The sequence below is a fragment of the Hakea prostrata genome, chromosome 2 (genome assembly GCF_041222555.1).
Source record: "Hakea prostrata isolate BN-2017 chromosome 2, UWA_Hpros_2, whole genome shotgun sequence".
Lineage (NCBI taxonomy): Eukaryota > Viridiplantae > Streptophyta > Magnoliopsida > Proteales > Proteaceae > Hakea > Hakea prostrata.
Window position 1 is genome coordinate 5,221,689 of NC_142601.1, and position 13,262 is coordinate 5,234,950.

Sequence of the window (13,262 nt, forward strand, 5' to 3'; positions counted from 1 at the left end):
TTTTGTCTTTCAAAATTTTTGGAAAAAACCCTAATTTTCCACTTTTTCTTCTTGTCTCCTTTCTTCTCTTACTTTGATCACCAACAGCCCCCATTGGACAAGGTTTTACCGGGATATGGAGAGGGGATAGAGCTTTGGTGTGATTCTGTCTAAATGGGTTTTCATATCTTACTTTTCTTCTTTTATTTCTTTAGTCATTAGTGTTGTAAACGATTGAGGAATCTGCACACACACTAGAACTGTTGTTGTAATCACAATACTCCTTTATAGCTGAAACGTACATGAAGTACTTTCTTTAAGGTATTTAGACACCCCGATTTATGCAATCCCAATTCTAAAAGTGTCTTCACCCCAAGATCAGTCAGTCCAAACCTTTAAGGTTGCACCCCAGAAAGGTTTACTCAAGGTATAATTAGGTTATGTTCACTGCTTAACAGAATAACAGGGAGAGAGAGAGAGAGAGAGAGAGAGAGAGAGAGAGAGAGAGAGAGAGAGAGAGAGAGAGAGAGAGAGAGAGAGAGAGAGAGAGAGAGAGAGAGAGAGAGAGAGAGAGAGAGAGAGAGAGAGAGAGAGAGAGAGAGAGAGAGAGAGAGAGAGAGAGAGAGAGAGGAGGAGGAATTCTGTGCGTCAAGACAGAGCACGAAATTGAGTTTATATAGAGCCCCAAAGGCTGTGGGTGAAAGGATAAGGCTGTGAGGGTACCTTTCAGCTCAACTCTCTTCAGCAAGGTACCTCCAGCTAACCTCCCTACAAGAGAGTGCCACTCAATTGGCATCTCCACGTATTCACCCAGTGAGTGGGCTTTCCGAATAGGGCCCATGACAAAATGGGCCTTCTGGATCAAAGCCCACGACCCAAGTCCCAAGTCATATAGATATATTAATATTACTATTAATATATATATAATCATGGTAGGGTCACTATAGGGTTCAGGCAAATTAATAACACATGGGCCCTTACTATATATAAACCATATAATCAGATCCTCTCAACCTGATGTGGAACTAAATAAAACCATGGATAAAAGATACAAAAATAAATATTTATATAAAGTTTTAAACATATTTACAACAATTAGCAACCACGATTGTCCAATGTTTCACCAAGAGATGGAAAAGGGGACGGTCATTAGTCACATTGTATAGGGTTTCACCAATAGATGGAAAAACAGAGGGGGACCTACCACAAGTGTATATGGTTTCTCCCATATGAAAAAGGAGATGGTGACAATAGCAATGGTTGGAGATTAAATGAAATTCTATTCAAATAGATTTTTCTCTTTCCTTTTTTTTTTTTTCAAACCATCGATCATCCTCAATTTTGAATAATAAGTGATGGAAAATATATTTTCAAGTCAAACAAAAGACGAGGTCTATACTTATAATCCAAATAATGAAAAATGAACCCAAATCCACAGCTCAAATCTAAAGAAGATGCAATATTTATAGCAAGAAGATCTTTTATAGACTATTACCACCATCAACAGCAAAAAAAAAAAAAGCATCTTGAAACTCAAAAGATTGTTTTAACAAGATGGGAAGCTCTAGACGAAGGTGGGGTGATAATTAATAGTGTGAACTTTCAAGGACCTAAATGTAAGGTATGATTTGTCGAGGAGTGCATGAGACTATCGAGATTTTTTAAGGGGTTGAATGTAAAAGAAAACCCATAGCAAGGACCAAGTAAAAAGTCTTGGTAAAAGTCTATAACGCCCCTGTTCATTTTTTCAATGTTCAATCCATAATCCAACCACTAATAAACTGTCTACGAACAACGAAGCCGGAGAAAGTGAGGATCTGTTGGCGAGGGTTTATATCTGGTGAAAGTTGAAACTGGTCATGCTCACAGTCAAGCCTCTTAGTCTTCCAGTCAAGACTGAAAAAAAAATCCCTTACGGCTCGTCTCGTCAAGCCCACGTCTCCTTCGCTTCTCGGTCTCTCTCTGTCCTCTTCGGTAAGTACCCCAACTCACATACTGTGTTCAGTTCAAGAATTACTCTTCTTTTTCTTTTCTTCCTCTTGATCTTCCTTCTAGGGTTGTTTTTATTTCTTCATCCTGTGTTCTACTGTGGGTTGCTTCAGATTTCATCGATTAGAATTTTGTCTTATTCATTGATCTGTGGGTTTTATTTATTTTTGCTGGTCTATTTTCTTGAATTGGTTATGGTGAGCATTTCGGAGAGTTTACCATTGTTTCTTCTCTGCATCTATTTAGTATGTGATTTTGGTTTCTCGCTTGCTTTTGTGGTATCAGTGACTCAGCTTATATCTGTTTGATTTTTCGTCTCGGATCCTCATGTGAGGAATGATTGATGTCCGAAGAAATTAGGTTTTTGGGTTCGACTGTGGTGTTGGTGGTTCTACATTGAAGAGGATTTCTGCCTGGACATATGGTAGGAGAGGAGGAGAACGCCGCCGGTTCTCGAGGACAGTGTCAGATCTCTGGTGCTGCCGCCGGTGGTGGTCGCAAAGCATTTTGGAGGTCGGCATCTTGGTCTTCCAGGTCTGCTTCTCAAAGTTCTGCCCCTTTTGATCATGTCACTGACCTCTCAGATCCTCACAATAGCACCACTGACAAGAGCAACAGCGGAGCACAGTTCCGAAAGTTTCCTCCTCTTCCTCTCACTCCTAGGTCCCAGCAGAGTAAGGCGCGCTCTTGTTTGCCTCCCTTGCAGCCGTTGTCTATCACTCGTCGCGGATTGGAGGAGTGGCCCAAAGCTGGCTCAGATGATGTTGGAGAATGGCCCCAGCCTCCCACCCCAAGTGGTCGAAGTGATCCCAACAAGCATAGAGAAGGTTTGAAGCTCGACTTGTCATCGTTTCAGAAAAACCCAGATCCTACAGGTACTCTTGGTAAGAAAGACAGGATCGCCTTCTTTGATAAAGAATGCTCGAAGGTTGCTGATCATATATATCTTGGTGGAGATGCTGTTGCCAAGGACAGGGACATTCTCAAGCAGAATGGTATCACCCATGTTCTGAACTGTGTGGGTTTCGTTTGCCCTGAATACTTTAAATCCGACTTAGTCTACAAGACCTTGTGGTTGCAAGATAGTCCTACGGAGGATATTACTAGTATTCTTTATGATGTTTTTGACTATTTTGAAGATGTTAGGGAGCAGGGCGGTAGGGTTCTTGTCCACTGCTGTCAAGGGGTTTCCCGTTCGACATCTTTGGTGATTGCTTATCTAATGTGGAGAGAGGGCCAGAGCTTTGATGATGCCTTTCAATTTGTGAAGCAAGCTAGAGGAATTGCGGATCCCAACATGGGCTTTGCCTGCCAGTTGTTGCAGTGTCAGAAGAGAGTACATGCCATACCACTGAGCCCGAGTTCGGTGCTGAGGATGTATCGTATGGCACCACATTCTCCTTATGATCCTCTCCATTTAGTTCCCAAAATGTTGAATGATCCTTCTCCCTCTTGCCTGGATTCTAGAGGAGCGTTTATAGTACATGTGCCTGCTGCTATCTACATCTGGGTTGGTCGAGGCTGTCAGTCCATCATGGAGAAGGAAGCAAAAGGAGCTGCTTTTCAGGTTGTTCGTTACGAGAGAGTGCAGGCCCCAATAATTACAGTCGAGGAAGGGAAAGAGCCATCAGTGTTTTGGGATGCCTTTTCAAATGTTCCGGATTCAGCGGATAAGTCTGGGAATACTGTCCAGATTGAATTGGCAGCAAAAGTTGTTCCTGGTGAGAGGAAGGTGGACTTTTATGATGCAGATTTTGAACTCTTCCAGAAAGCAATCACTGGAGGTGTGGTGCCTGCCTCCTCAACGTCAGGGGCTGAACAAGAAACGCACCTACCTGCAAGGGAAAGCAATTGGAGCATTCTAAGGCGCAAGTTTGCCTTGGATGATGTGAAACATGTCGTCTCAGTCCCTAAGGTATTTTGTAGAGTCTATTCTGATTCAATGTTGATTTTCAACCCTGATAACCGGGTAAACAAACTGCTACATCCGTCATCAGATTCATCATCATCGCCTCATTTTTCTCCTAGTTCTTTTTCTTCTGATTCAAGTAATAGCTCTAAATCTAGTTCGGAATCTCCTTCGCTGTCCCCATCTACGTCTTCTTCTACAGCGTCTCCTGCTTCCTCTTCTGTGCCTGATTCACCATCCTTATCATCCAAGGCATCTCTTCACCCCATCCCTCACATTTCAGAATCTTCTAAGGTTGGTCATGCTTCAAAGCCTCGTTCTGAAGTGGTCTTATCACCATCTAAAAGATTGGTTCTCTCTCTTGCCCAACGGAGAGGTAGCTTGTCACCTTTGTTGAATCTGCAAACTGTGCCTGATGATATCTCTTTGTCGTACAGTAAGGATACAGTCACTTCTTCGACTTCGGCAAGTCCAGAGAACAACGTGGAGAGAGACAATGGTACCTGCTCTTCGTTACTACTTTTTAGTAAAGAAAAAGGATCAGATTCTGTTGGGGCCAATGAAATTGAAAACAGAGAGTTAACTCAAGAATGTCAGCTGCCGATGTTTATGGGGCCACCACTAAATAACCAAGCAGCTGCTGTTGAAGGTACTTCTGTCAAGAAATATCCTTTGCAAGAGGACCTGGATGTGTCTGTTTTTGCTGGATCTATGACCAATGTTTCTGAGTTCTGTTTCCCAGTTGACCCCATAGTTTACCACTGGCCTACTTTAGAAAGAGTTGGATCATTTAGCACTACCAATTTGGATTCAAGAGCTGCTTTTCTTGTCTTAGTTCCAAGTACTTGTGTAAGCAAGCACAAAGATGGGATGATATATTTCTGGATTGGAAAATCATTCAAACATGATAATTGTCAGTTTCAATCTCATGTCAGTAGCAATGTTAGTGATGTAGAAGCAGTTGACTGGAATCAAGTCATTTGTGATTTTCTTTCTAGAATGAGTCTACCAAAGGACATCCTTATTGAGGTATGGAAAAGTTGAATTACTACTCTGTTTGAATTATTTCTGTTATTTCTGTTAAAGACTGCTACCTTTGGGGTGTGTTTATCATCATTACCATGAGTTGGAGCATCCCGAAGAAGAAAACCCTACATCTCCAGCACTCTTGTCACTGGGGGTTTCTTCTTTTATATCTGTCTCTTTCTTTCTATTTCTTGTTCTCTTGGAATTGGTGGTAACAACTAGTATGGAATCTTATTAGATTCAGTCTAGTCCTGTTGAACCCAGTTGATATCTTGAAGAGGTTTTCTCCATCATATGATGACTTGGGTGGTTGTGCATAAGGGTGAACAGTTATCTGAGTTGAGTGGAATGAGTAAATCTGGACTCATGGTAACTAGACAAAGGCCCTTTATTGTAGAGGTTTTTAACAGTAAAAGCTCATGAAGTATATGTAGGGGTCCATGCATGATTTATCTGAGATTATCTGTCATTGCCTGAAAACTTGTATGATACATCATTAGTTCTCAGTTGATTTTGGGCCTTGTTAGTGCTTCCCGCGTTGCCTCTCTAACTATTGCATGCTTTGCATGAAACATGGGGGGGGGTGGATGGTGAAAAAGGTAGTATAGTAGAGAAACAAGGGTAGCATTGAGAATGTTACATCAAAATTGATTGCCTGGCTTGTTGATCCATATGTCGACTTACATTCTATGATTGAAAATCCTCAAGCAAACTTGCTTCAATGAGGTTATACTTCTTTTGGTTTACTTTGTTTTTGTCATTGATGATGTAGGACAGCCATGGTACTCACACATAAGTAAACTGAAATATAATGAACTGTTGGTTTTTGAAAACTAAGGATCAGGGACATTAGCGTTTTAACTTCGTGGGATATATCGACAAATTAACAAAATGGGCTTTAATTCTCAATGATTGGTGGCATTAAAGATTATAAGCTTCTGATCTGGAATTCTGGATAAGGGAGATGGTAGGTCTTGTGCTTACTAAACAGTAGCGTAGGACTGTTGCTCACAGTTGTAGAGCAGTATAAAGGACTTGACGACCTCAACATTAAGGCTTAGATTAGACCCAATCTGGTCATCAGCAATTGAAATAGTACTTAACTCTCCAAAGATCACAGCAATCCTGTGGTTGGGTAAGCAATCAGGGAAGGTTGATAGCAAGCTGATCAGTGTTTCATTAAGGTGTCTTAGTCCTGTCCAAACTAGAAGTCAGTTGCAGTGGGGATTTATGTCCTAAACAGTAGGACTTCAAATGTAGTATATAACCCAACTGCTCCCCCACCCCCACCCAAAAAAAAGAAAAAAAGAGAGGAATAAATTGGGATGAATAGAGTGAATATTTGGATTGTTTCTCAGCTTTTTCTGTTGCTATTATGAATATTTTACTAATTCAGGTACCAATTAGTTTTAGTCTTGGTAAGAAACCTCCAAGAGGGGAGATTATTAGGGGGCTGGTTGAAGTCAAGCCTTGATCCTGCTGTGGCTGAAGATTCAGTTTTTGAATCTCATTCCTTCTCCACAAAATGCTACCTCCCCCGCCCCCCTCCCCAAACCCAAAAAAAAAAGAAAAGGAAGGAACAAAAATCAGGCAAACTTGAGGCTTACACCCAATCCCTGTCACCTATCTCCTTTTTTCTTATATATAATTTTCTTGAAAATTTTCACCCAATAACAATAAATTCCATATCTTCCAATTTAGCCATTCAAATCCAACCAAACTTGGAGAATCATATTCGTATATTGTTTGTTGCCTACATTCCTCCAAGTTTCAGCCTGTTCTGACACTTAACCCTAAGTTCCATTGTTCTTGATTGAAATCTTGATTCCTAAACTGGAAACCAAGAAATACGGTTGCTTGATAATCAACAATCCAAAATACTCTCAAACTTCAAGAGCATCTTCCACACCATACGACCTCCATTCGGTTCAGGTTTCACCCTGTTCTGAATCCCCTATTTCAGCTAAACACATTACTAAAAGTTTTCTCTATTTCTTTTAATTCAAGAAACCCACGGTACTCTTAACCTTGATCCTAATTCCATGGTACTGGAGTTCATGAAAACTTTGTTGTCCAAGCCTATCGAGACAAAATTTAGTCAATCAATTGAATTTCAATGAAATTTTGTCTGTATTTTGGTGAAATCTCAAGAATTTCAAAGGGTTGTAATTGTAAGTTGTAAAATTTTATTTGACCACTTCTCTATGTTCTTGCATTTTAATGAAAGTTTCGATGTTTTCTTGTGTATCTATGTTTAGATTTGTGAAAATACACGATCCCAATTTCATCCGCATAGAGTGGGGCATGTGTGAATCAAAAAGACCAGTTTGTGTTAGGTTTTAGTAAAAACAAAAAATGAAAAATAACGTTGCCATTGTGTTTATTGGCCTCAAATTAGGTTATGCACAAAAAATCATATGCAAAATCATCTAAAACCCACTGGATTATTCAGTTAGGACATGTTACAATGGTGTACCATGTTTTGCCAATATTTCGGTATCTCAATGAGACGAAACTTTCAATTATACCTAATTCCTCCAAGCAGGAACCAGATAGGCCCAAATGTTGTTAGCATATCCTCCGTAGGTAGAAAGAAGGTGATGAATGTTAACAACCTATGTAACTGCAACTAATATCTAATATAATTTTCTTGTCTTTCATCATTAACCACAGAGATCACCCAACCAGAACCCTTTTGAGACCATATTTTGAAAGCCCATGTGAAACTGGACATGCACCACGTGATTTAGATCAAAAGCCCATATGTTCCTGTAGGAACAAGCCATGATCAGCGCAGCAAAGTTGTGGATGTCATTGCTGTAAGAGCCAGCCTGGTTTGATGATGTAGTGAGTTTTTTTTGGGTACGATGGAGAATGACTAAAGAAGAAAAAATGACCCCCAAAAAAATGCTGTTTGTATATATGTGAACAGTGTTAAAGCCAATATTTACCTTGTCAAGAGATGTCTTCTAGAAGATCTATGGGGCCGAAGATGAGGTTACGTGAAGATTTTATTTTTGGAAGACTAAGAAGCTTAGTTTGGTTTTTATTTTGGTTGTTTCTATTTTAGCTATTTATGCATGTAACAGGATTACAGAGCCTAGTATTTTCTATTTTATTTAGTTTCTGTTTCCCCCAAGATTCTATTGATCTTAGTTACTACATTCATGGTTTCTATTTTTAGTATATGAAAGTTTATATTTCTTGTAAAGCTTTAGCCAAGCTGTAAATAGGTCCTTTCATTGCAGTAGAAGATTAGACTTGGAGAAATTGTATTTGTGGCCTAGTGGCCTTTATTATTGAGTAATACCCATGTTCAACAATTGAGAAAGCTGTGGGTGAGAGACCCAAGGCCGAGGTAGTCCATCCCTTACCCCCTTTCTTCTATCTATCCTTATTCTTTCTATACTCCTCCTTATGCTTATGTTTTTCTTCTTTTATATGTAATAAAATTTAAAAAGAAAAAAAGGGGTTCTAGTTGTTAGATTTTGTCTGTGTTATTGTATTGATCCTGGTTTCATTCGTTCTCCTATTGGTTTCCCAATGTGCCATCTCCTAGATGCTTTAGATGTACTATTTTAGTAGGCTAACCTTTTCCTTAGAGAGAAAAATGGTAGTGGGTAGTTGCTGAGTTCAGAGAAGCTTGCAACAACAGATGGGCAGACAGGTAGCAATGTGTTTGTTTCCTTGGATGATGCAGGTTTAACAGTCTAGAGAACCTGGTCTCTTGACCAAATGGACTGGGTTTGAACTTTGTATGTTAATGTTACAGCCAATCTACATTGGTACTGCTACAGATTTTAAATTGCTTTAGCAAAAGAGGATAGTTGATACTACATCATGATTAGCATGTGCATTCTTAATAGGCTCAAAAATGAAAGAGGTAGGTTGCTTTTTTAGCCATTCTACAATATCACAGTTGACAAAGTTCAGATTTGTATCACCATTAACACACTATGTACTCACTGAAGCATATTAGACCGTGAAAATATAGCTGCAGTAGGTACATTTTTGCATATGCAGAAGAAGTGTCTTAATTATTTTGTGTTTTACAAAGAAACTAGTGGCTGGTGGTTGTTGACAACTTGACAGTACATTTGTGATCTGGACATCATGTTTTGAGGCATTTAGTATGCTTTTATGATGTAGCCCTAGGTTGACAGATTATCAACTAGGCACCAGTCCAGGATCTCAATTCAAAAAGTTAGGGTTTAAGGTTTTAGAATCCTGGGGTAGTTGATTTGGGTACATGAGAACATGGAGGAGTTGGGGATATAATTGGCATTGCGAATAATGCAACTTACTGTTGTCGAAGATATTTTTGGACAGCAGCTTGGATTATAGAAGATACTATTGCTGGAAAAGTAGAGAAAAATTGAGGAGAAATCAGAATTAGGATAGCATCCCATATGCATTGCTCATCATATGAAAAAGTCATATCAACTCATATCTAACTGATCTGGGATGCGTTGCATTTCTGTAGACCTTCTAAAGTTCCTGAATTTGACTTATAAAAGGACTCCCAAATCCCAATAACTCTAAAAGATACAATAAGATAAATACAACTTAAACGCAGCTCAAATACTGAACTTAACTACTAGTTCCATGTACTAGCATTACCCCCACTTTATGGGCTTATAAATTAGACTCATTAGATTAATAAACTCAAAAATAATTACCCTAATGTCTATAGAACCCACTCGCAGCCCAAAATAGAGTAGCCAAAACCCAAATTGACCCATTTTGACATTCTTGACTGCATCAGTTTAATTTTATGTTTTGTGAATGGTGGTATCAACTCCTTATGTTCACCTTATTTCCTTGGAAGTAAATTATATTCTGAAAACTTTTTATTCACTGGATGGAATTTTCGGGCTTATAAGACTAGAACTTGCCATTTCTATTATATTTTCTCTTTCTTGACTGTTGATAACTATCATCATATTGATAGAGTGAAATCATATTTTCTGGATTTTTCATCTATAAAAGAAAATGCATAGTTTCCCCTGTTGCCTGATTTAGTTTGTCTACTAGTTCTTTATTTTATTATTGTAGTTTCTGTTGGTGTGTGTAATTTTGGGTGTTGGACATTCTAAATTACAGGTAGTAAAAGAAGAACTGGAGCCAGACGAATTCCTTGAGTTGTTGAAATGTTTGCAGTAATTGCTAGGACAAATGGAAAAGCCTGCAACAACTGGATCAGATCATTTCTTCAGTTTGCATATTATGCACTGAAATCTTGTTTGCCATTCTTGTGACAGCTTTGTGCCTCAAAATTTGACAGGTTCTTCCTAACCTACAAGTTAATTTGTCAGTTATAAAATAGCAAATAGTTTGGTTCCTGGTATGTAGAATCCGGGTGGCCGTTCAGAAGTTCACCATAGATAAAAAATATATTTTGCCTGAACTGCTGTTTCTCCAATTCATCCAACTGGAAGTTTTAAGTCCTCCACCTGGTTTTTTCCTACGCAATCGTTTGGCTTTTGCTTTCCCTGGAACCTTGCTAAAATTGTCAATGTCTTGTTATGGAACTAACCCAAAAAGGCCCAATACCGAAGTAGTTCGTTTTTCCCCCCCTCCCCTCTTGGCCGCTTTTTTGCTGGAATAAAGGTGGTGAGGGGGTGTTTCTTACTTTTCCTTTAACCGGAGGGGGTGCGGGGGGGGGCCTGGCCGCGCCTTCCCCCCCTGCTTCCCCGGGGTTGGGGTGGGCCCCCGCCTTCCCCTTCCTTTCTTTTCCTCCTCCCCCCCTGTGGGCCCTGTTTTTTTCCCCCCTTTTTTCCCACCCCACCTTTGCAAACAAACGCAGCCTTGGTGACTTTGGTGCCCAGAATATGTTCCTTCCCACACAAGTTCAACCCTAGGTATTCTTGACAAATCGAATTTAGGTGTTTCTGCAAGTAACCTCATGTGCTCACTGTTTGGAATATTTTCCTTTCGTCTTCATTTTTGTTTATAAAAGATATTTATGAGGTTGCTACTCTACTTTCTGTTTGCAGGGCTCCATCAAATTAGTTTCTGGTGGCTCAACTGGATGTACAGCATATGACAAAATCTTCATTAACAAAGATAAGCCAACATGTAATCAGTGTTTTCTGACTCAGGAAATCTTCTCCTGAAATGTACACATTGCCGAAATAACATTTTTTTCAGAAGGATTTCCTGTGGAATAGATTTGTTGGGACTTAGATTTATCATTTTCTGCTAGCTGTGTACAGCAACTAATGCCCAATTACGCCGTGGTCCTTGTACAGAGAGTTGTACAAGGATGGCTTTTCACTTATTTTCATATTATTAACTGTGACCCAAGGAGCATTAGTCTAAACAAATAGATATTTTACTTGTGTTATATCATATTAACTTTGGTGGATTTGAATAGCCATAACCTTAGAAAGTGGTCATGTTTCAGGTGTTTTATAAATTTAGCTGAGGATCCATAAAATAAGGTTGTTAAATAATTGAAAGATGTAATAGGACTATAAGAATTTCATAGCCTTGAAACATGTTCATGTTCTGAGTGCCGTGTAAATCAAGCAAACATGTTTACAGGTCTCATCTATAGTTGATGTCCCTCTGAACACATGAAACAAATGTGACATAAATTTTGGTGTATTTTCGCTTTCAGGTGCAGAAACACAATTAAGGCAATCTAAGGGTCACGTTCATGGAATGGTCTAAAATTCATCAAAAATATCTCAATAAAGAAAATCATGTTAAGATATAAACATAAGTCGTTATTCGTTAATTAGGGAAAAGCAAAAACTGAAATTAAAAATAGAAAGATAAGTCGTAAGTTAGAATAGAATCCTTATAGAAATAGGAAAAAGCAAACTAAAATTAAAAAATAGAAAGAAACTCGTTTACGGAAACTCAATTTGATTTCCAAGTCATGGTTGGATTTTGTACGTGTCCGTTCTCTAGAGCCTATAAATTCGTTGGTTCTCGTCTCTCCATTGTTATAAATACACGCAACAACATACACTTTAAAGAGTTTTGTGTTTTAAGAATTTGAGTTTCCTCTTTTCTTCTTTTGTCTCAACCTTGAAAATTTTCATACAAATAAGAACATCATCATCATCATCATCATGTCTACTAGCAGGCGTCTTCGGACGAACCACACAGGTGAATGGGTTGTTTCCGGCGAAGGTAGCAGCTGTAGTGGATTCAAGTTCAATGATCTTTCGGATGATTTAATATTACAAATTCTGGTTCGAATGGTTTCTAAATCTCCCAGCTCTTTGCAAGATCTTGCAACGTTCAAATTAACGTAAGGAAATTAAAACACCCTTCTGTTTTTTCTTCCTCGTTCTCCTCTTAATGATTCTGATATGATAGATTTCTGCTTTCTTAATGAATTCTCCATTGATGTTTCATGTCTCAGGAACAAGAGGTTGAGGTCGGCTGCAGATGATGAGTGGGTCCTTCGTCATATCTACCTCAGTCAAGCATGTAATTGGTGGTTCCCTCTTGAATATTCAGATTTTCTCCAAACTTGCTTGAGAGCTCAAAATCTCCATGCCTATTATCTTGGAGGCTTGGTACGTAACTCATGTCCACCTCTTTAATTTCTTCTTTCTAAATTTAGAATATTTTTCTTTTTTTCTTTCTGGGTTATTAACTTTGTACCATTTAATTGTTTATAGGTTCAGTATTTTAACACCAGCAATGTGAAATTGGGTCATGAGTTACTGAAGAAAGCCATGGAAGAGGGTCACCCAGATGCAACATATGTATTTGGACTCATTCAATTCAATGAGAACTCAACAGAAGTCCAAGGCATAGAGTTTCTGAACAAATTGGAAAACATTGATTTGTGCAGACAAAGAGTGAAGAATGTCCTCAAACACATGTTTCTAAATACAATTCTACACAGCAAACCATCTCCTTGCCCACACATTAACTGCAGAAACGATGGACACTTGGGAACTCAGAGAAATGGAGACTGGTCATGGGATAATAAATCTGATAAAAATAATAATTTTTGTTCTCCACGTTGTAAGTGGGTTGTTGAGACAAATAGATTTTGTGAAGTGTTTCCTCACATATGATTTATGGGAAAGATAAAAGCATCATTCCCATAGTGTGACAGAGCCAAACTCAATGTACAGGTCTTATTGTATGAATAATATTAATTTTTATCTTCCAATCAATGAGATGAACAATTGTAATTTGTTTATTTTATGAATGAAATTTTCTTTTCTCATAAATTCCTTATAATTATTGGAGAAAATTGTCTTCGTTGCACATACGGTGAAAGTATAACCATGAGCCTATTTATCTATTTATTATTAGAAGAAAAAAAATGATTGATAAAACCACCCGTATATGTCTTATAAAATGGATTTTTGTATCCATTGACTTC

The 13,262-nt window shown here is 38.6% G+C and overlaps 2 protein-coding genes across 4 annotated transcripts; both read left to right on the forward strand.

The window, feature by feature from the left end:
• Positions 1-1,777: 1,777 nt before the first annotated feature.
• LOC149023429 (protein-tyrosine-phosphatase MKP1-like) lies at positions 1,778-11,773 on the forward strand. 3 transcript variants are annotated; one of them, XM_089143968.1, is made up of 4 exons: positions 1,778-1,953; positions 2,322-4,906; positions 10,007-10,187; positions 10,900-11,773. In XM_089143968.1, exons 2-3 carry the CDS (start codon positions 2,390-2,392, stop codon positions 10,064-10,066), a joined length of 2,577 nt encoding a protein of 858 aa, XP_089000094.1. In that variant the 5' UTR covers positions 1,778-1,953; positions 2,322-2,389; the 3' UTR covers positions 10,067-10,187; positions 10,900-11,773. The 3 variants fall into 3 exon arrangements, with proteins under 3 accessions (XP_089000094.1, XP_089000092.1, XP_089000093.1); XM_089143966.1 differs by having other exon boundaries at positions 2,254-4,906; positions 10,900-11,772; XM_089143967.1 differs by having other exon boundaries at positions 1,778-4,906; positions 10,900-11,772.
• A 110-nt stretch (positions 11,774-11,883) lies between these two features.
• LOC149023430 (F-box protein At2g35280-like) lies at positions 11,884-12,987 on the forward strand. Its single transcript, XM_089143969.1, has 3 exons — positions 11,884-12,167; positions 12,282-12,438; positions 12,544-12,987. The coding sequence occupies exons 1-3, from the start codon at positions 11,986-11,988 to the stop codon at positions 12,946-12,948; spliced, it is 744 nt and encodes a 247-aa protein (XP_089000095.1). The 5' UTR covers positions 11,884-11,985; the 3' UTR covers positions 12,949-12,987.
• Positions 12,988-13,262: the final 275 nt, after the last annotated feature.

Coding starts and splice junctions, on each gene's coding strand:
- LOC149023429 (XM_089143968.1), top strand. CDS start 2,390: ATGGTAGGAGAGGAGGAGAACGCCGCCGGTTCTCGAGGACAGTGTCAG. Junction 4,907..10,006: donor CAAAGGACATCCTTATTGAG/GTATGGAAAAGT, acceptor TCTAAATTACAG/GTAGTAAAAGAAGAACTGGA.
- LOC149023430 (XM_089143969.1), top strand. CDS start 11,986: ATGTCTACTAGCAGGCGTCTTCGGACGAACCACACAGGTGAATGGGTT. Junction 12,168..12,281: donor CTTGCAACGTTCAAATTAAC/GTAAGGAAATTA, acceptor TTCATGTCTCAG/GAACAAGAGGTTGAGGTCGG. Junction 12,439..12,543: donor CCTATTATCTTGGAGGCTTG/GTACGTAACTCA, acceptor AATTGTTTATAG/GTTCAGTATTTTAACACCAG.